The sequence below is a fragment of the Falco naumanni genome, chromosome 5 (genome assembly GCF_017639655.2).
Source record: "Falco naumanni isolate bFalNau1 chromosome 5, bFalNau1.pat, whole genome shotgun sequence".
NCBI classification, from domain to species: Eukaryota; Metazoa; Chordata; class Aves; order Falconiformes; family Falconidae; genus Falco; species Falco naumanni.
In genome coordinates, this window is record NC_054058.1 from 42,946,408 (window position 1) to 42,969,494 (window position 23,087).

The following is a 23,087-nucleotide window of genomic DNA, read 5'->3' on the forward strand; positions in this document are numbered from 1 at the left end:
TTTTTCGGTGTAGCATCATGTAATTTTAACAGAACACCCCCAGTAATCAGTGCAGAACTTGGACATAGACAGAAACCATTGCCAACCATCTCATCTTTCTCTTTCAAGTTGCTCTTTTTAGGCTCTAGCAAACATCCTGGGTCCTGTGCTCCCATCATGTATCATAGGGTGAAAATATTAATAAAAAGAATGATTAAAAAATGTACAATGTGCTCTCATGAGGAAGAGCTGCTGACAGGAGCATTCTGTCCTTCTCAGCACCCAAGCCCATTCATCTTATAGGTTTCTTTTTGACATGTGAAAGTAGCATGAAGCAGCAGGATCCTTTGTGCGTGGCTCACCTGAATCCTTCTTAAAAGAAATCAGAAAGGATTTTACTGCTTTCACCCTTCCAGACTTCTGTCTCTATGACACTTGTTCATAAAGTCCCAATAAACAGCAGACTGCTGCAAACATGCTTCACTTACGAATCTTGTAAATCTTCTGAACCTTATGAGAGAATTGACATTCAATACAGGGTTTGGAGTAAGCACTGTAAGCCTTTGACTTCCACCGCTGTGGCCAGAAAAGGCTTCAGCAACACACTAGCACAGAGAGTGTCAGTTCCTGCTACTTTCTCCTAAGATTTTATCTTTCTAAAAGGAGCAGGGATTTCCTCTGGGGATAGGAGGAAGAAAGAACTTGAGACAGAGGTACTTTTTCATTACAATACAAAGCACAGAAGGATGAAAAAGAGAGCTAATGGCTGTCTTCTCTTATGGCAATTGCTTCCCCTTTAGCAGCTTTGAAGACAAATTGGATCCCTCCGTTTTATCCAGGTCTGTAAGGGCAGAGGCCATAAAGGGACTCACAAGCCTGACTGCTACTCTGAGCTGCAGAGTCCTGTATTTAGATGGTACTGAGACCCTCAGCATTTCTTCTCAGCCCACTCCTGTCTCTGCAAGTGCACTGAGCCCACAGATGTCCGGGTCCCTGTTGCAGGTGTGGGGAAACCTCATGAGCCCAGTTGCCAGCAGCCTCAGTAACCCTGTTAATGCCAAAGCTCGTGGGGGATTCCTGAACTAGATGTTCTTGTGCTGGTCTAGACCATCGCTGCTTGCCAGCCGCCCGACTTTTAGATTCAGCCCTCCTCAGGTGAGGGAGTGACTTGAAGGATGAGGTTCGGTTAGGCACATGGATCCAAACTGAAGTTCCTGCTCCAGCAGACTCATATGAGCAGCCTAGAAGTTTCCAGAGACCCTTGGATCAAACTACTAAACTATCAAACAGCAGCTCTTCTGACCCTAACACTCCCAGATATTTTTTTCCACTTGTTTTATTCATTTTTGCTTTTAAAGACAGGGAAAACAAAGCGAGGCAAAGTGAAGACCTTAATCTGATTGTGTAGCTTCATGGCAGGAAACATGTGAGTGAAAATAAGCAATTTTCCCACTTTAAGTTGCATTTACAAATACACTGGTGGTACCTTGTCTGGAACTGCTGGCTCTCTTACAGAAGTATTTTGAAAGGGACGACACATTTTGTCTCAGGTGAAGCTCATCAGTAAAATTCTTTAATACCAATAAATAATCAGAGACCTCATTTTCACGTTATTAAGATGTTTAACTACAATACAAAGTTATAAATATGTTCTGTAACAGGTAATAAATGCAGCTTGTCAATCACTGACTAGTTTTAGAAACTAATTTTTTTCTGTTGGATTTAAAATTTCTGGTGAAATTGATGAGGAGTGTACTCAGCACATCCCTTCAGCTGAGTCAATTGAAATTGCACCTGTTCTTGGATGCAAGTCATAACAAGTGCAACCCATATACATTATAAAGAAAAGGACTTGTATGCATTTTTTCCAATTAACATCTGCCTTTTGGCAAGTCATTAACCTATTTTCTCACAAAGAAACGGCTTCAATTGTGTTACGCATCTGAAGCATGCAAAAGTCCCTGAGGGGGCACTCTGACAAAAACAGATCCTAGATCCAATGTGAACATACATATTCATTAATTGTTTGGGGCAAAGAGTACAGAATTTGATTTTTACAAGTCTTACAAGGTAAACAGGTTACATAAAGCTGTGTCCCTGGAAATACATACACATTGCAGCTACTGTTGCTCAGTAGAAAACTCAGGAGTGGTCTTGTACTGTGATACGGCAATGAAAATAATTCAGCAACACTGTAATGGCTTTGTGCTGGTTTTGGCTGGAACAGAGTTAATTGTCTTCACAGTAGTTACCAAGGGGCGATATTTTGGATTTGTGCTGAAAACAGTGTTGATAATACAGGGGTGTTTTTGTCACTGCTAAGCAGCGCTTATGCAGCATCACGGCCTCTCCTACTTCTCCCACCGCCCCGCCAGCGAGTGGCTGGGGGTGCACCAGAAACTGGGAGGGGGCACAGCCAGGAAAGCTGGCCCCAGCTGACCAAAGAGATATTCCATAACATATGATGTTATGACATCACACTCAGCAATAAAGAGCTGGGGACAGAAGCAGGAAGGGGGGACACACACCACGTTTGGAGTGATGGCGTTTGTCTTCCCAAGTAACCATGATGTGTGCTGGAGCCCTGAGCTCGCGGGGATGGCTGAGCCCCTGCCTGCCCATGGGAAGCAGCAAGTGAATTCCTTCTGTTGCTTTGCTTGCGTGCGTGGCTTTTGCTTTACCTGTTAAACTGCCTTTATCTCAGCCCACAGGTTTTCTCATTTTCACCCTTCTCTCTCCCTCACTCCACCGGGGGTGGGGGGGGTGGGGGGTGGGGGGAGTGAGCCCCCTCACTCCACCGGGGGGGGGGGGGCGGAGGGAGCGAGCAAGCAGCTGCATGGGTCTTAGTTGCTGGCTGGTGTTAAACCATGACAGACTTATAGGAAGAAAAAAACCCTGTTTAGCCTAAAAATAGTACAGCATATTTATTTATGGAAATAAATATAAATAAAGGCAGGAAGTTACATTTCTTGAATCCCTCATGCTACAGGGATCTGTTCGGCTCATCCTAAAATGGCGAGGAGAACCTATTCTACCACCATTTCTCCAATCAGATTAGTTTAATAAAAATTTAAAACTATGGTTTATATTTCTCACCATAAAGATAACCAAATAATGAATTATTATCTTACACATGCAAAAGCAAGAAACAACAATCCCCCAAAGACAAGGGAGTTGTTCAGATACATTTGCCTCCAAGAACATTTTCCAAAACCGTAAGTTTATAAAAAATGTTTCAACAGTAATAAAAAGCAAATACTGAAAATTTTTGGAGAATGTAATGAGTGTTTAAAAAAACAAAACAAAACAAAAAAAACCACCCAAAACACCCACCAAAACCACCCAACCTCCAAAAAATAAAAAAGAGAAAACCGAAAACTGAGTTTAGGTTGTCAGGCTGGTCCATAGAGCATAATGGACTATTGGCATAAACTGGCCCTAGTATTTGAAAACCTCTATGTTCAGATCAAAAGAAAAAGTAAAATGCCTTAAGATCCAACATTGCAACATTTAGCCATTCGGTGTCTACAATTAGGTGATAATTAGGAACCTCTAAACATGCTCCCAAAGGAAGTGCGTATTGCCATCCAAAATGAAAAACTGAGAAAAATACCTTTATTGCCTCAACATTGTGCTTTATGTATTACCCAAGATAAAAATTCCATTGAAATTCCACTAAACTTTGATGAGAGTTACAAATAAAATTTAAGACAGAGGAGTAACTGGCAGCATTTCTTTCAATTTGTAAGAGCATTTTTGTTTCAAAATGTCTGCAGAAGCACATAAAATGAATTGCTGAGCTACCGCGTAACACTTTGACACATCAAAAATTTGAAGTTGGGTTCCTCCAGAGACAGTCCCCCAGTGATACTGGCAGGAGAGGTTATTCCTGCTGCTGCCTTCTCCTTCTCCCCAACAAACCTCAGGGATCTACTGCACGTCATTGAGACATTAGAGTTATTTTTTTATTATTATTAATAAGTAATTGAGCCATTTTTGCAGTAGCTGGCCTGGATGCTGGAAGCAGCCTTTCTCCAACAGGGTGGCCTATTTACATTTTGCTGTCAGAGGGATAACTTAGCTTGAAGAAAGCAGGACTGTATGAGGTACACGGTTCAGCTTGTTTAGAACAAGCATGGGTGATTTTCAGTATTTCACTGCCATCTGCAATACAGATATATTTTTCATAATAATTTAATAAGACCCATGCAATTATTTTTTCACATGGTGCAGAAGCACAACTAAGGCTAAACAGCAGTCATTTTCCTCTAACTCTATAAGGTAATTCAAATTAGTCAAGCCACCAGTTATTTACCAGAACACAAACCCTAAAGGCTTCAGATAGTTTAACCAGCCTCTTCATGTGCTTTTAAAGGAAGTTTTTCTATTCTATAGCTTTATTTGAAATCATACAGATCAAGAGAATGAGATAACTATCCCACATCAATGCTCCTTTAAAAGAAAGATCACATTATCTGGATATGTTTCAGGAGAGCCATAACAGCTTGAGGAAAATAGCTCCATCATGTTCTCTAGTTATACAGGCATCCCAAGAGCCATGCATGTTGAGTTTTGATATCAACAGACCACCTGAAAGAGTGACAGGAACATATCTTAATCTTGGAAATGTTACGTCACTTCACCAGATTCACAAACAGCAGAGGAATAAACTGGATTAAGTAGTAAATGCTCCAGATAATAGGTACTGAAAAGGAAGAAGGACTAGTGATAGAAACTAAGGCAGAAAGGAAAATTTCAACAGAGATTTTATTAAAAAATATGGAAAAGAAATTTCCAAATCTTGTTGATAAATACTCCTGAAAAGCTTAACAAAAACCCCCAAACAATATAGTTTTAGAACATACATATATTCTACTTAAAGAAAACAAGAAATAAGCAAAGGATTTTAATAACTACATGTTTTTGTGTCTTCCAATGGAGCCAAGAAAAGGCAAAAACCACAAGAATATTTGCAAATGCAGAAAGCAAAGTCCACCTGACCTAAAAGACAGTATTTACATAACTATGCATTATATAGCATTAAAACAGTTGCATAATCAAAGGTCAGGCTGTTTACATTGGAATATGTAAGAATCCTTTCACAAAAAAATCTGTGGCTAGGGTGTTGCATAGAAGTAGTTGCATCTAAAATTTTTATGGGACCACTTCTTTGTGATAAAAAGTACTACATAAGACTGAACTGAAATTACATTGAGGTTATTGGTAAAATTCAGAGTTTACCAAGCAAGCGTGGTGACATCTGGCTATCTGAAGGTGATTACTACGACAGAAAATGGAAAATGGTAAAAGAAAAACTGACTGCTCATTGCTTTGGCTTGAACTGCAATAGTATTTGCACAGTGAGCTTCTGTACTTAAGCTGAACTCTATTGATGTTAATGAGGTTCAGCCTGGGAAATGGGCTTTACCTAAATACAGTCAGTTACAGAATTGGATTAAAATGCTCCCCGCATTTCAAGTGTCCTATTTTTCAACATACTAAGTGTGAAGTTGCAGAAATGGATGACTACCTAGTTTTGACTGTGGATTTACAACAGGTCTTCTGCAATTGCAATTAAAAAATAATAGGTAGACATAAAGAAGCATAGACGTTTTCTATTAAAAGACAAGACCTACAATTGCCTGTCTAAAAATTACATTTTTATTAGAACTAAACCAAAAGCATCATACATTTCAAGGTCTTTCTTGATTTATGGCTTCATTCATTAACTGATGGGGGACATTCCTAGCATGCAAAGCTTGAGCACCTGTAGTCCTTGGAGGATGCAAATCTTTTGTATTTATGATACAGATTTTGCATAATTTTGTTTGGTTCAAATATATTCTTCAGAAGTATGAAGCTGACTTTTATTTTTCTAAATTTGAAAAATGAATTTTGATGGGGATGAGATCAGCTGAAGTGCTCAACTTCAGTCTTGCAGCTGAATTCACACAGGTGCAATCTTATTTTCAAAGTTTAAGTGACTTCATTTTCGTATTTATAACTAAAAGTTTTTACATTGTATCTTCTTGCAATCATCGCTAAAATGTTTAGAAGATAAAGAGTTACTGTTGCTCCTTATTGGTAAAATATTTGAGGGTATGTAAGGGACAAAGAAACCCTCTGGCATTTTTAGAGTTAGGGCTAATTAGGTCTTATTTAATTTAGATGCTTGAGAAATGTTGCCTTAGCACGAAGACCATTATTTTCACAATCCTTACCTGAGTTAAGAAACCTCACAGTGCACTTCCATAATAACTGCTATTCACCTAAAATACGTAATTTGTTGCTTAGTCATATTCAAAGATCTTACATTGAAATAAGAATCCTGTAATGTTCAATGAGAATTATCCTACAAACTTAGTTTTGACTGGACTATACATTATTAAACATATAACCAGAATACCTGCTTTCTACCAGTGCTTAAAAACGTGGGGTTTTTTTTCTTGTCTTCAGTTTTTATTACATTGCCTTGTTAAGAAAGGTGGATTTTTTATTATAGCAAAATTCAATGAAGTAACATTTATTTTTCCTTGTGAATATATGAAACATTCATCAATACATATTGTTTTCATCTTTTATTCTTCCTGTCTTCCCTGAAGTAACATTTTTTGCTGATTTTCTAAGCATTCTTTCAATTTATCTTCAGTCAAAGTCAGACGTTGTTCCAGGATTGAAATAGTCTGTGTGAAAAGGACGGTAATTTCAATTTGGTTTTATATTACTCACACAGCATTATAAAAGTGTACAACACAGTAACATAAGAAAAATCACTTTAAATCAACAGGAAAAAATATCCTAAAGATGGATTTTCCTTAGCTATTCCACTATTTATAACTGTATTTAAAAATAGTGGCTTTGTATCTATGGAGATTGTCTAAAGGTTTAAAATTGTTTTCACAAAATATTTTCTCTGAGAGAGAAATACATCCTTGCATATATAAATTACTCTGAAACAGTATTTGAAAGCTGCATCCATATTTCAGTAGAAATACAGCCATCACTGGTGACCCTAAATGATGTATTCCAAAATCCTAAAAGAAACTTCTAAGGCATAAAAAAAAAAAAAAAAAAGGAAGTGAGAAAAACCCCCACTATTAAAAGGCATTCTCCAAGAGATTACCTTAATCAGAAAAGGTAGGTTTCTGGACACAGACCGGCAGTTTCTTTTTAATCCAATTTACAACACAAGTAATTTTCAACTGATGGCTTCACTCCATATTTCCCAAAACTTGTTTGAGTTAACATATTTATTGCAAAAGAGTGCAGAATAAAAGCCTTAGCCACTCCTTTTTGATTTGGTTTAATGCAGTTGTATTACAGACAGAGTAGTTTCTTAAAACATAGATTGGCTAAATCTGGATTACTAAAAAAGAAGTATTGAGCGTTTGCAAACAAGTGACTCAGCCACTGACTGAGACTACTAGTTTGCAGTTTCATTGACACTGGGAATTATTCCACTACGTAGATTCCTATCTAAGCCAGCCAACACCTTGAACACTAAGTCTGAAAAGGGATTTAACGGTACACTGCCAATTGACTTTGTTCATCCCCTCCTAATGCGTGACTGTTCAAGCTGGAATCTGACAATGTCTGCTAAACAAGTGGTTTCTGGAAAATCTATGCTGGATCCCACTATTGAAAAATGTTGAATTTTCCTCCAGAGTTAAAAATCCAACAATAATCTTTACGATTCTGTAGCTGGAAGCTTTCACTTTAGCAAACACAATACGCGTGATCAGTATTTACTGAAAGAAAAAAGTTGTAGAGTCATGTGACTATACAACTATTCAAAATAACCCACAGATTTTAACATTCCGATTTATGAACACAGTTCCTCAGTTTTTTGCCCATTGACTGCATTATCATTTTCTACTGCAAGTGTTATCTGTTATTGTACACTTACTAGAGTTAAAACATCCAGCTGCTCCACAATGTGCTCCAAAGCATTACCCAGGGAGGAGGAGATGCCTGTTTGCTTGTCTGCATTATACACAGCTGATTCGCTCGCATTCTCTGACTTCCTTTTTGAACTTGTTGCCAAGACAGAAGCAGAGGGATACTGCAGATCTCCACTGCTGACATCATCCTTGAATACAGAAACAGCGTTTGAAGACTCAGTTGCCTTTGTCTTCATTTAATTGGAACCATACAAGAAGACAGGTAGAAAAGTGTGGCTTTTAATTTTTAAAAGTATCTATTTACACATATATGCACATACACGAGGGCCTTCAGATTTGCTTCTCGTAGCGGGTCTGATTCATAACACTTCATTCTGACCTAAGAGAGAATTTCAGCTGTGATGGATAAGGCAATAAGAAAAAGTTCAACAGTCTTTAGGTACGTTTTAGGTACATATGATGGAGGAACTACATGCTGTACTACTAGAGCTTGAACTAAGGCTTGAATTAATACTATGGCTGACGGGAGTCTTCTTCAAAAAGATAGTTCTGGTTCACAAAGGAATTCATTCACAGCAGTCATATGGAAGAAAAACCCATATGTGACTAGATGATCACAAAGGTTCCTTTCAGCTTCATAGCATGAAACCTTTGTTTAGCATGAATTAACATCTTCTTTCATAATAATAATAGAAAAGTAGGTTTTAGTTGTTTATTCAGTGGCATTACATTTTGAGAAACTGATTCCCTCAGAAAAATAGCAGAAGGAAACAACAGAAAAGACTCACATAATGCAAAGCTAAGGGAGAAATAACTTGGATATATAAACATTGCTCCAGGGTAAGCGAGAGAGCAAGATCTTCCCAGTCACTTCGGGTTTTGTCTGTGATGTTCTTAATGGCACTTTTGAGTCATGAAAGGTTAAATAATCACTAATTCATCAGAAGGTCCTTCACAACAACTTTACTTGACTTATTAATGAGTTTTTAAGATTTCTTTGAAAACCTCTTATACCTTCAGATAGTTTTAGTTTATTTTTACAATAAACTGTAGCAGTCAAGTTTTATGATCTCTAACTATATTTCCAATATCCACAACATTTAAAAAATAAAACTTTTAAATGGTTACAGTTTAATGGTTTCTCTGAAATTTATTGATAGCTAATGAAAATATCTATCAGCAATGCAAAGGAGAAATTTCAGTCTTACCTGATGTGTTTAAAATACACAATGTTTGTACCCACAACACATTGATGTTGTAAAGCCGAACAGATTTTTAAAAGAAATAGTCTTAAAATCCTTGTCAGCCATTAAAAAACAAATCTCCTAAGTCTATAAAATAATCTTGTAGGATGTAAATTGCTAGGCAGTATTAGTGGCAAACCTTTACAGGATTACCTAAGCATGTTGATGAGTTTCCATCAAAAATGATTTGTGTAGCTGACCCTGCCTTTGCATCTGGTAGGATCAGAGCCTGATGGATGAAATACTACTACTACTACTATGATAATATCATAATTTTAAATATAAGTAATACTAAATCATATCAATATTATCAGAAACTTATACTGCTGCATTATCCACAATACTGTTTCTGTGTCTTCAGTGCCATCCTGCACAGTCCTGACCAACTAACATGCTCTGTCTGTGGACTCACTGTTGCTGATTCTCCAAAACCTTTTCTTCCCTTAGTGCTGGCGTTGTGCTGTCTACATCAATGAGAGAACTAAACAAGAGACAGGTTGTGTCCACCATCTGTCTGGAAGGGCTTTTCTTTTTACTAGCAAAGCACAAGAGCAAAACAGAAATGCCACACACAAAGTCAGTAGAAGGCTGTGGGTCTAGGCATGGGAACGGCCAAAAGCAGAGACTGTGGTGGGGTAAAAAGTTTTCGTACCTTAGGAAGAGGAGGGCAAAGAAGAAAGTCTCACCACCCTCTCTGGGTTAAAAGCTCCATCATACACTTAAGTTCTGCCAGGACATGTCTCAGCCCCCAAGCAAGAACCCATGAAGTGCAGAGCATGGGGCTGATAGGGATAGAGAGACATACCTATGCATATACATCAGACCTTAACTTACAACACTACTAAACCACATGGAACTCTCCTAAAGGTTTGATAGTAGCATCGTGTTTGGTGATATGTCACTTTCATTTATTTCATCATGATGAAACAAACAGATAAATAAATTAGAAGGTACCTCTAGTTCTCTTTCAGCCCTCTTTTCTGTGCTTGGTAACTGATTTATGCAAATGAACTAAGCATGTCAAGTAATAAAGGACAGATGCAAGTAATGCCGAAATCCAGTGATCTGTATTGATACTGGGATGTGTCAAAAAATAAAAATATGCTAGACATCAAACTACAGATTCAAACATTAAACATCCAAGACTGTTCCATGGAATGTTCTAATGGTTACATTTGCGTTGGACTATAGAGAACTGTCCTTCTCTGTTTAAGGCTTAAACAGCCTTAAACTCACGGCTCATAGCGCAATGCTTTGTCAGCCAGGCTGTTCCCTTTTAAAGGCATGAAACTGGAAGAAAGGGTACTCTTCCCAGCCATGCTGTTCAAGTTTTGTCACTGATCAGCAGAAAACAACTTTAGTTCAGTGGTTAGGATGCTCAGTCAGGAGCAGGTAGGTCCTGTTCCCATGAGAGACTTTGTATTTGATATATAAGGGGATGGAATGAAAAAAAACTCCATAGAGGAAAGAACTGGAACCCAGAACTTCCCCACTGCTAACTAGATGGTTAAATTACATGTTCCTTTCCAATACCATGAATTTCAATTTCTTCTCAATATAAAAATTCTGTGATGTCAACTTCAAATTATTCTAAAGAAGTGTACATTGTGATGGAGTCATTTGTTAGCACAAAATGAGAGAGAATACAAAAGGTTTGATCTTTGGACAAGGTAGGCAGAAAATGAATTTCCCATTTAATTTTATTTTGCTTTAGCTCCTTGCTCTTAAGTGTTAGAATTCCTCAAAAGAAAGTGTTCCAAGTATCTCGGAATATTCTGGCTCACAATGTATCCCACGTACTTTTAGATGAGCATGAAGTATAGAGCATTACTGCACCTTAAGACTGCCCATATCTTCCCTTTGCAGATTTTGTTGTATGAGATACCAGTAACTCAGTCCTAGAAGAGCTCAGATTCACTGTGTTATTTCTGACTTACCAAGTTTTATCTGAGGTCCTTGGGAAACAGGATTAATGGAGGCTTTTTGGCACACTTACTAAATTACAAGATGGGTAGAGTCTCAAATGCTGATTAACATGGAAAAGATTAGGTTCAATTTGGCATTCAAGCATTAAAGAAAAAATATTGCCATACTTTAAAGAATTCCTGCTATACAACCAGTCATGCTATGAAGAACAGCCTTGTATTTAACTACAACAGGAGTGTCAGAATAGACTTCTTAGTGGGACTTCTACAGACAGTGAGATTGCAGAAACCTTGCTACTGTCTGTAAATCTTGCCTGCTTGCCCAGAACCTTCCAAACCTCAACCACGATTACCTAAATTTGATAGAGAGGTAGAGGGCTCACTGATTAAGTTGCAACGAATTTCAGGAAAACTGGAGGCAGGGTAAGTCGGACACATTGCAGGAAGGACAGGTAGAACTCAAGCATTATATATTCTTCGTGGCAGCAGTAAACCTGCCTGGTTATCACATGCCCTACAAAACCTAGGCAGCTGATGAAGGAAAGGTGTCAGTGAAAAACAGCAAAATGGTGCAGGAACAATTTGTAAAGCTTACACAAATATTCTTTGTAGACACATGTATATTTCCTCTGAAAATTTTGGCACTTTTGCTGATTTTAATCAAGCCTCATGAAGAGGTAGGGGTCTTAGAAGTAACTAAGTTCCTGAAAGCTTCAGGAAACCATTTGCCAGAGCTTCCCACCTGAGGTTAATGCAGCTCTACAAGTTCACAGTCCTTAGTTCTGAAGGAGAATAAGGATGTGAATTCCAAAAGTGTGAGAAAGACCCAGGCTGGAACCCATGTCGTCCCAGACACCAGTATCAATAAGCTCATTGGAAATAAACCTAGTGTGATTTGTCTAATGTTAACAAAGCTACTTGCACTAATGTTTTGAGAAGTACATTCATTTTCTTGCTGTTTGAATGATACAAGTGATTAAATAACACAGCCGAAACAGATGTAACTGTAAACTTCAGCTGATATTCTTGCTTAAAGTCATGCTTTGCATGTTCAGTGTCCTAAGGATAAACTATGAATTCTCAAGTACTTAAAAATAATAAAAAATAGAATTAATATTCAATAGCACTCAAATTAAAAAACAAAACTGTCTATGATTTGAAGTATTAGGATTTAAAATTCATTTAAATTAATGGAGCAGGAAAGAAAAACCATCTGAGGTTATTAGACATTGACAAGTTCTTCTACACCCTCTGAGGTTGGTGTTTCTCAGTTTCTTTTCAAACAAGCCTACTGTACTTCAGACTGAAAATACGGATTTCAGTTTAAGTTCCCACAAAGTGATTACACATTTTGCTATTAAAGCCAAACTAAATAGATTCTTCTAACCCAAGGAGGAAAACTGTCAATCCAGGTAAACAGAGCAAATGTTAAGCTACTAAAAAGTCTCACCATTTTTTCCTTACAGTAAATTGATCCAAACCCCGACGTATCAGACAAATAGGCTGTGAAAAATGTTTTGTGGCTCAGTAAATTGCCACCAACATTGCCAAGTCAGAGTACTGGAAAAGTCTTCTTGTAAGTTAGTGGGTTAAGCAGGAAATTGAGATTCTTCTGTCATACCACAGGGATAATGAGACACAAAAGTGCTTATATAAATAAAGCAGGGGCCTTGATGTTTGTCAAATCTGAAAGGATTAAATATAGATAAGCAAATCGTTGAACTTTCAAAATTAGTAAGAGAGAAATGAAATGAGACGGTTTCAAATTTTCAACATAAGTTGTGCCAAAATGGTTGTTATTTTTATCATGTTCTGGAAATTTGTAGCGATTTTTAAATGTTGGACAGCAAATATGCTGCTGTATCCTTAAGGTGCCTGCTTTATATTTTAACCTTTCCTGGTATCTAAATTTACAATCTCCTCCAGCTCAGTGAAGGGTCCAGAACTGTTTAAATCTAATGCAAAATTCAAATGCCAAAACCTTGTTATAAAGGAGTGACACTAGTCTCAGTAGATTTCCTTTACTTTTTGATACCGATCAGTTCACGTCCACCACTTTCATTCTGCATAATCTTTTTATTAAAAGTTCTTTTTGAAGAAACTTGTTTTATTCAATAGCCTATTTTACATAGTGTTTCAAGAACTAGATGTTCCCTTTCCTTCAAATCAGCCCCTTTCTAAAGTTCTTTAAATACTACCAATTCGTAAACAATCCTATATGTTGCCAGCAATGTAGTAAAAGTGCCTCATAATTTAAAAAATCCCAAACTATTCTGAGAGACTTCAGAGCTATAGCTTATTCTGAGAAAATAAATTTGAATAAGCCAATCAATTTTAAATTGTTACTTCTGAGCAAAGCTAAAAAGAAAATTAAAATGTATACAGTGTTCACAGCCTGTTAGTAATAAAATGGACTCACATTTGCGCAACTTGATAGGAGTTACAAAGAAGGAGAAGGAACAGATTTAATAAATCAATAGGAAGCTATTACCGTGACATTACCAAGCGGATGTTCAGTAGAAAATTAAATTTAGCTTATAAATGATGTCACAAACAGCAAACCATAATTGCTCATCTTAGTTTTCTGTCAAGCAAAATAACCAAAACTCTGTGGGTGGTACCTAACCAATTTGTGAAAAATCCTTACACATAACCTTATCACCTCTGCCTATTCCCAAATGTTTTCCCATTTAATATTCACAGATCAGATAGAAACAAACACTGTATCCCAGTGTCCCTTCGCTTCATGATGTATAAGGATAGAATCTGAGCAAAATGCATCCATATATAAAGATGCCTGAGCGGTTTTATTTATAGAGGGAAAAAAATTCCCTCAAGGAAAAAAATATGAAAACACACAAGTCTTTTTCACTTGATCATTAGCCTTCAATCTTCTAAGAGTTTCAAATTCAGAAAATATAGACAACAGCTTCCAAATGAATATCTTAATGATCTTATAATTAAGATGGGCTTATATGAAAAAGTGACATTGTTAAGCTTTCTAATGAGTCACAAAAATTGGCATGGTCTGCTTTTTAAAAATAATCCTTTAAATTTTGAACACATGGTACGTTTGCCTACTAATACTAAAACATTTCTGATACTGTGATTAAAACAACTACACACAATTAGTCATAAGTAGGGCATTAAGCTGAAGCAGACCAAAGAGCAAATGCATAACAGAGTAGTCTCCCACCTTACCAGACCTTGATTTCCTGTGTTTTTTGGTTATTCAAAATCATGGGAAGTTTTTCAGGAGAAGTAACAGTACTGTCATTATCACTGCTTTTCCTTCCATCTTGTGAGCCTACCCTCGAATGGAAATGGTTCACTGTGCATATGCTAAATTGAACTGTTTGGGAGATGTTTTTTTCTGGTTTTTTGTTGGTTTTTTTTAAGGCCATAATTATTCACAGATCACTTCTATTGCTTTGAGATAATTTTTTTTCAGTCAATAAGTGATCCACATAAAACAGAGCTCTCTGATCTATTAGGCTGACACTGAGTATGTTAAATTACAATCTGTTTTATCAGTTTCTACTGCAGAAAACTTCCCTGTAGTTTCAGCTGATGACAGCACTCTTCATTTCCTCTCCTCTCGCACGCATATGAATCAGGACAGAAAAAACCTGCCATGTGCCAAACTGCAGCTTTCTGCCCCTTGCTATCTGATGAGGTACTTCTGGTATAATTTATTTGCAAGCTTTAATCAAAGTTTTGCACTCAAGCAGCAAAATACAGATAAACTATGCAGCACACCTAAAAATAAAAGTTCTACTAAGCTTTTCTAGCTTGAGCAGACTTCTTTCATAAAAACTCATAACAGAATTTCACACTTAATTCAAAGTCTTTCATGGCTTCTTACACATCTCAGTTGTCTTTAGCTCTTAAAAGAATGCCCAAACTAAAACCCAAAATTGAAAGCACTTAATGTAAGTGCACTTCATCCAATCTGACAAGGAAACATTCAGTCTCCTCCTCTCTGGCACAGGTATCATCACTGTAAGGTAGCACATCCTTCGGTACCACCACAAGTAGTGGTATCAAGGCGCAAACACAGCTGACACACCAAGCCAGACTATGTGACTGTATTCCTTAGCAAAACAGGCATTTTCACCTAAAATGGAATAGCACTTTCTTAAGTCCTGAAAACAACAAATTCAACCTGAAGCCAAGTTAATAGAAGTCATGAGGCCAGTACAGTACAATGAAAACTACTTGCTCATATAGTTTATTTTGTTTGTTTGTGGTTTTTTGTTGTTGTTTTTTTTTAATATCAGTACAAAATTAGCTGAAATCCTGATGCACTTACAGCTATCATCTGTTTAATCAATCAGGATTACAGCTACGATAAATTTAGCATTGCCGTGATAGCATGAAATAATAAAACCCTTCTGTTCACAGGCACATCTCAAGATATCTTGAATAGATAGTTTTACATAAAGAAATTATATCATAATTTAAAAGTGTCCTTTCACACACATAATGAGAAACTGGTTACATGGTTTTGTCATGTCAGCTTTTCCCCAGATTGCTGCTGCTGGTCTCAGAAAACACTGTAAAACAGTGCACATTCAATGCACTGTTTTGCAATTTGATTTGTACAGAATCTAATACAGAACCAAAAAAATTTGTCTATATTCCATTCATATCAAGAGAACACAGAAAAAGAATGAAAAATAAGCTTTGTTTTCTCCAAGAAATATAAAAATTAATTATATTTCCCCAATTAAAATCTCAGAGAGGTCCACAAATATTTAAGTGCATCCAGATAGAAACAAATAATATTTCTGAAATATGTTTCTAAACTCTTAGATCAGTAATACCTATGCTTTACTTAAAACCAGATAAAAATTAAAAACTGGGGGTTTTAATTTGCTCATTGATATTAATTCCTACCATCAATAGTTCTCTACACAGAGTCTGATTCAGTAAAGGGATCCGCAAACCCCAAATACCTATGCTGTGTCTCCACTGGATTTAGATAAACCTAACCCTTAAAATGAAAAACAGTACCTAAATACAGTAGTTATACAGCTTGTAAAGGAAGAAAAAACCCACAGCACCCTCAAACATTTCTAATCAAATCACTACATTTTAAGAATTTAGAGAAAACTGAGGATTTCCCGCCACAAAATAAGCAATACTGCTGAAAAGTTAATAAATAAAAAAAATAATGTCCTGAGCATGCAACATAAACTAGATAGAAATCAGCAGAGGTTCAATTTCCAAACATGAGAAATTCCTTCCCAGGAAGTCAATTCTAAATATAACACTTCAGAAAGACCACATTCAAACACTTTCATAAATTATAGAAATACTTGCACCACAGGCACTAAAAATAAAAATATGTACCGTATGGAAAAGGTAAAAGAAGGTAATAAATGAGCTTCAGTATATCTTCAGCTTCAGTAAGAAGCTTTGTAAAGCTGAGGACAGATAAGAGGAAAGCATAGAAACATCCCCACTATTTAAAATTACAGAATAAAGTAGGCAATTTTAATTTAGGCAAATTACTTTGGATTGCATATGTGCACATCTATGGGAACATCTTATAGCTAAAATCAATGCTAAAGTTTCAAGTGATGACTTCTTTTTACCCATATAGAGGCCTAATAAAAATTGTACTACATACTCTGCTTGAGCTTCTTATCCATACTAGGGCAGAGAAAAGCTGAAGGCGGGCAGGAGGAATACTTGTAACAGAAACTGGAAACGTAATGAAACAGACACAAGAAACAAAATAGTAACAACAAGTAAATAACCCTACATGGACAAGGCCTCCTTTCTAATACTATAAATAGAATATTCTGCTATATTTGATACTACAAATGCTAATGAATAAAACCAGAAGTAAACAAAGCCCTAGGAATTCCCTAGCACGTGGGCAAACACCCTAAACTCCAAGTAGTAGATTGTGGAGTTTCACAGAAGGCATCAAATACCTGGAGGGAAGGAGGCAGGTTTACCTCGGAGCATGACTGAGAGCACAGCATCCTCACCAGGAACACATCTACTCAGAGAAATGACAGCCATTGCCCTGGATTGCCTGCTCATGACTTCTGTCCTCTTTCTGCTACTTAAGAAACTGACTGAAAGTCTCTGTTTCAGACCTGCTAGCTAAGTAAGTCTAACTGAACTTTACAAAGAAACAATACAGTATGATGTATTGTGCAGAATCTTAAGAAAAATATTATATATATATATATAAAAAAAAAGGGCTAGCACTTTCTTTATCTCATTCAAATGGCTGGCAAAGTCATTTAGTATGTTCATTGGTATTGTTCAAAATGAATTTACAAAGAAAAGAGATTGGTGGACAAACTCAAAAGAATTTCTCATTCTTGAACGCATGTCTACCCCTAGGAAAACCAAACCAAAGCCATTTTTCCCAAGTTGAACTTTTAAAATTAAACCATATACTTTACAATATGCAATTGATTTCTCTTAGATAAGTGTCACTTATACTTAACCCATTGTGGCAAAACTAATCTTGATCAAGTTCTAGCATATGTAAATGAGAAGATCTACAGGAACACCTATCTTAAACCCCACCTCTCAATAAGAATGAACAAAAAATTACTGAAAACAAAATCCTGAAAAGACAGACTCTGCCAGGACAAGAAGGACCGAAGAATGTGATTAACCTCTTCCTAAACACTGCAGAAAGCTGAGAAGAGCTGCAGTCCCTGTGCTGCAGACTCCACAGAGCAGGGGTCTGGTGCTTCACAAGGGTGGGAGGTGACTGCGCAGGAGAACCAGTGCAGAGCTGACTACGCTGCAGAGCCTGCCTTCACACACATATACACACACTACCTTAGCAGAGACCCCTGATGTAGAATGAGCACGTAAGATCTGTTTGTCAGCCCAGATACACGTAAGTATATACTCATATACTCACGCATCCACGCACAACCTTCTTTCAAAGTTATAGGCAGAATCATCATCGTCAGAAGCTCCTTTCTGTTGGCACAGCTGCACCAGTACCAATGGTTTTTGTCAGGGTAACAGTGTCAGTGCTGTGGTATGAGTTTGGGGTTTTTTGGTGGTTGGGTTTTTTTGGGTTTTGGTGGGTTTTTTTTGGTACTTCATACCAGCATAACTCCTGTCAACAAAAGATTCTTGAATAAACAAACGTAGCTTGCCTCCTGTTAGGGGATGCTAGGAGGTACAGGATGTCCATACAAAGATTTCACACAGAAATCTTCTCTTGTTAGCTGAGACCTGGTAGCTTTGACTTCCCTTCCAAGCAGGGTTAAAACCAGGAGAGTATACCACTTGACCACCCGGTTATCAACAACACCACTGGGTTTTTACTCCTACTTCTACTAAGTTAACAATCCAGCACAGTAGAGTGCAAAGTTAAATCCAACAGGGCCAGCACAAATGCTTGAAGGCTTTGCCAAAAAGCCAGATGCTAATATTGGGGGGGGAATTAAAAAAAAGTGCCCAGTATTCCACAGTTTGCAACTGAAATCCCGTGACTATAGCCAGGAAAAAAATATCTTGCTATGTAATAGAGGAACAGTGCTCCTCAGCATTTGACCAAGCCTTTTGTTAATAAAATGTTATACCTATAACGGATGATAAAGAAGTTTTGACAAGGACATTAAATACTTTAACAATAGGGTCACAGAAAACTCCCATAAGGATAAAATGAAGCCTCAAAATTTTCCTTGAAAAGCCGAACTTATATGCATTTGTTAGGTGTCATTTAATAACTGGAGAAAGAAGCAAAAGTCTACACTGAGCTGTTCCAGTGTTCAACGTTAGTAATAAGCTGAAGGTTTGGACAAGCTGTCCAATTTGTCCACATGAAAACAATACTCAGTGTTGCTGAGCTAAGTTCAGAGGTGGGATTTGCAAAAATTGCTTCAGCAGCACTAGCATAACTTTGTATTTAAGTCAGTTGAGTTTTACAGTTTACTGTAATAGGAATCAAATTAGGGTACTGCAGAAACTGAGAAATTTGAGAATTGCATACAAATATCCAAGAAACATTTACTTTGGAGCGGTCTGACATGCCTGTTACACTCTTGAAAAATCATTTATTTTAATTAGTGTTCTATTACAAACTTCTGTCAAAATACACACATTATTCAGCACCAATTAAATGCTAAATGTGTTGGTACAGAAGACTGGTAGGTAGATAGGTTCTCCTTGGCTGTATTAAAAAAGGAATTCAACAACTATAAAAATTACAGTTAAAGCATTAAGGTTGCCAATAATAGCTTTATTTTGAAATGCTGCATAATTTTCTCCCACTGTTGGGTTGTGACAGTTGGAACTTTGAGGAAACTAAAATAAACACCTTACTGATTTAAGAATATGTTCTGCAGTTCTGCCAGTTCATTAAAATCAGAATTCAATTAAAAAAAACCCAAACCTCTCTGTGGTAAGCTGAGAGAGTGGGTTTCACTGCTCAAGCAATTCATTAGGTACCAGGCTCTAAAGATTTATCTTCTCCCTGTTTGACACTTGGTATTCGTATTTTAGCCAATTCCTTCCTACCTAAAGTCACAAAAATTAACAAACCATTTGAAGTGACTAACTGTCAGTACGGGATAAGCGGCAACACAACTCTGACTGAATTGGGGTGGTCATTACAGGGGGAAGGGTAGGAATGATGGCTGACTCTGTGAGTTACAATTCCAAGAACATTTGTTATTCTTACATTTCACAGGAACATACCACTAGGAGAGATCTTGACAACTGAATTCTGTCCTCAGGTATGAGGAGATTGCATCTACGCTATTCTCATTAAATAATCCCTTACTTTGGAACTGACAACGTCTCCTATGGTGAATTTCTTTTATGACTATTTATTTAATTTTAAAAAGCATAAATATGGACAATGCTTAGTTTATACAGATTATTTTCTAATGAAGTAAAAGCACAAAACTATCCCACTTCTGCCTCAACAGATGCTCTTTGTATCACAATGGTCACATCCAAAATCCTGTTGACTTTTGTTAAAATAAATATAGATAAATAAATTAAAAGAATAGCCAGCTAAAATGTAGGGGTTTGCTCTCCACTTCTGCAAATGATGCTGGGACAAAGCCCGCCTTTTGCTTAGTTCTTTGTGTGTGAATGTCTTACAGATTAAGATGCTGATTCACATTATTAGAGATGTGAGATGCCCATCTACATTGCAGTCCGCTTTTTCCTCCCGGCCAACCAAAAAGATGATGGGGGGAAAATAAAAATGTAGTACAAACTCCTGCCTCTCTCAGCAGCAAAATGCTGAGGCAACACCTTGAGAAAGCTCTCCCTCATGATTCTTAACAGGATTCCTTCACCACAAAGCTGCAGAGAGGCAGCTGGAGAACACAGCAGAAGGGAAGGAACATGGTCTAGTGTCCACAATTTACAGCTTCATGTTGCACATCCAGTTGCTGTCACACCTTATTACCCTTTCTAGGTACAAGAAAAAACCTCCGCTTACAGTGTCCCCTGTAACAGTCCTCTGTTAGTGATGCTTACGTGACCAGAAAAGCTGAGGTACAAGCCAATACACAACTCACAAGAAACAAAACCAGTGCTAACTCCTTCATTCAACAAGGTATAGCATCTTTTGCACAGAAGAGGTTCTGAAGAACAGGCTCACTGTGAATTGCCACCTCTTTCTATTTAATGTGTGTAAGTAGAAAATGTTAATGTAACTTACGATTTTTTTTAAAAAATAGCATAACATCACATAGGCAGTAAAAAAAAATACAAAGAAATATCTCCTTAGAATATAAGGATATATACAAAAGACTATATATATATATACACACACACACACTTCTGTATCTGTATTTTATATATACAATATATAACATTTTTCATGGATATTCTCCAGTATACATGTATATACACGCACATGTAAAACACCTTACAAACTCTTACTACCTTTAGAACAAAAATAAACTAAAGCTCTGTCCCCTATAACATACAAAGTTTTAAAAATGTGTGTATATATCTATATTAGGAAAATACATGGAAAACACTAAATAAAGCGTTTACCATTTGATGATAAACATTAAATTCCACTGGTTGCAATGTATTATTTTATTCATACATCCAACCAGGTTTAATTAATTTGTTAAACACCCATGAAATTCTTCTGCATACATTCTTACATTCTGCATCCACTTAGGTTTGCTGCTATATTATTAGCATTTGTATTAGTACTTACGGTGTCTTTGGTTTTTTTTCTGGTTTTTGTTTGTTTGTTTGTTTTGAACAGCCAAACTTAAAACATTGATTAACATTAATATTCTCTACATGTTCAAAATGGGGAAAAAACATAACACAATTATATATACTAAGTCATCATTTAACTGGCTCACCTTCCTATTGCTCTAGCATACAAAGAAGTGTCTTGGGATTACATTTGTATTAGTGGCATCCAGATCAGAACCTTCACAGTCTAAACCAGTATTCAATAGATTGTTTTTACACTGTCTACACAATTCAGTATATTCTTGTATGATTGCTGTATCAAAGGCCTGACAAAAGAAAAAAAAATCTACATTATGAATTATTTCTTTTTGGTGTAAAGAAATATCCTTTTAATGTGACTAAACACACTGGCAGCCAAAACAGGAGCATCAGTATGTCCCACAAGTAGGATGGAAAGCCATTTGTACATGTACAAATGGAGTTGAAGCGCAGGGGTAGAACATACTCATGTCAGTATATCTCACATCTGTTCTGGAAAACGGGTTCTCTGGTTAGATCAGAACAAAGAGAAACAGGAAAATTTTTTCTCTTCCCGCTTGCTATTTCTGTGGCGCTGAGGTCTGATGCTTTACCAAGCAACAGAACAGAAATTTTGTTAAGAATCACCATGGATTCAAATTAAAGCCCTCTTGCTCTGTAATGATGACTAAATTGCAGTCTCTCTACAACTTCACTGGTTTTAGAAAAAAAACTCCCTTATCTGTACTAGTGCTATGATCTTTTAAAACTTCTGAAAGGAAGATTACTTTGCTAGTTTATTATCACCAGCAGCAGCCTGGTGATTGCAAGAATTTACAGAGCTGTGTGTCCCTGCAAGGTACAAAAGGATGTATTGTTTCCCATACTCAAATGAAAACACAGCATCACTGGTACTCCCTGTCATATATGTCCTTGAGTCTTAAGGAAAATAATTTCTAACAATAAAAATGGACAATATTAACACAAATCTTTTCTAGAGATCAATCAAGTTAAGCACTTAACACATATAAAATACTTTTGCTAAGAACAGCAGCTCAGACTGAAATGTACTTGCGCTCACTTGTGCTCAAGGCCATGTAGCATTTTCTTTGAAAGCAAAGCACATTTCTCTATACAGTTTTGTTGTTAGAGTTGTTTTGGGTTAGAGTTGGATTAGGGATGTAACTGAGTTGAAATAAAGATATATAAATAATATTTAAATACTTCACTAAATTAGCATTAATGAAAATCTGCATTAACTGCTATCCACTGGGGTATAAATAAGAAATATAAATACAACTATGCTAAAATGCACATAAAACAGTATATCATACTGTTACATCCCCTTTATTAATTTCATTTAATTAAGGTTGACACTGTGCTTGCAACTGCATAGAAGAACTAAACAACACATACTCAACTGTACGAATTCAGTTACATCAGGCAGTGGTCTAGTCAAGATGTGGAGATGCCGCACGCAGTGGGATATGGAAGAAGGCATGTCCCTACCCTGTGCCGCACTCCATACTTGATGTTAATATGAAAGTAAAAATGAAAGCAGTTGGCACTATAATCCCAGATCAACAGCTGGCATTCCAGTCCTAAATGCCAAATTCCTGTTGGGGATTTAGAGCCTTCACAGATAAAATATACTGTTGCTTTTTACAACTGTAAAAGGCAGAATAATACAAATGACCACAAATTAGAAGTGATAAAACACACTTGATCAGGATAATTGAAGGCCTCAGCAAAAATTCTACAGCCATTAGAATCAGGAGCAATAAAAAGGACATTTAAGCCCTCTTTCCTAAGGAAACAATGCTGAGACTATAATTTCTGTCTGCTTGTCC

The 23,087-nt window shown here is 36.8% G+C and overlaps 1 protein-coding gene across 5 annotated transcripts in view; it reads right to left on the reverse strand.

The window, feature by feature from the left end:
* POC1B (POC1 centriolar protein B) overlaps nt 1–23,087 on the reverse strand; it is a 71,972-nt gene that overhangs the window by 12,095 nt on the left and 36,790 nt on the right. For 2 of the 5 annotated variants that reach the window (XM_040594239.1, XM_040594237.1), the window contains 2 exons: nt 7,886–8,068; nt 4,728–6,662 (listed from right to left, as the gene is read on the reverse strand). The exons of the other annotated variants lie outside the window; for them this stretch is intronic. In XM_040594239.1, coding sequence (XP_040450173.1) covers nt 6,558–6,662; nt 7,886–8,068 — 288 coding nt within the window. In that variant the 3' untranslated portion in view covers nt 4,728–6,557. Of the gene's footprint in view, nt 1–4,727; nt 6,663–7,885; nt 8,069–23,087 lie in introns of those variants that run through there. 5 annotated transcript variants of the gene reach the window in all.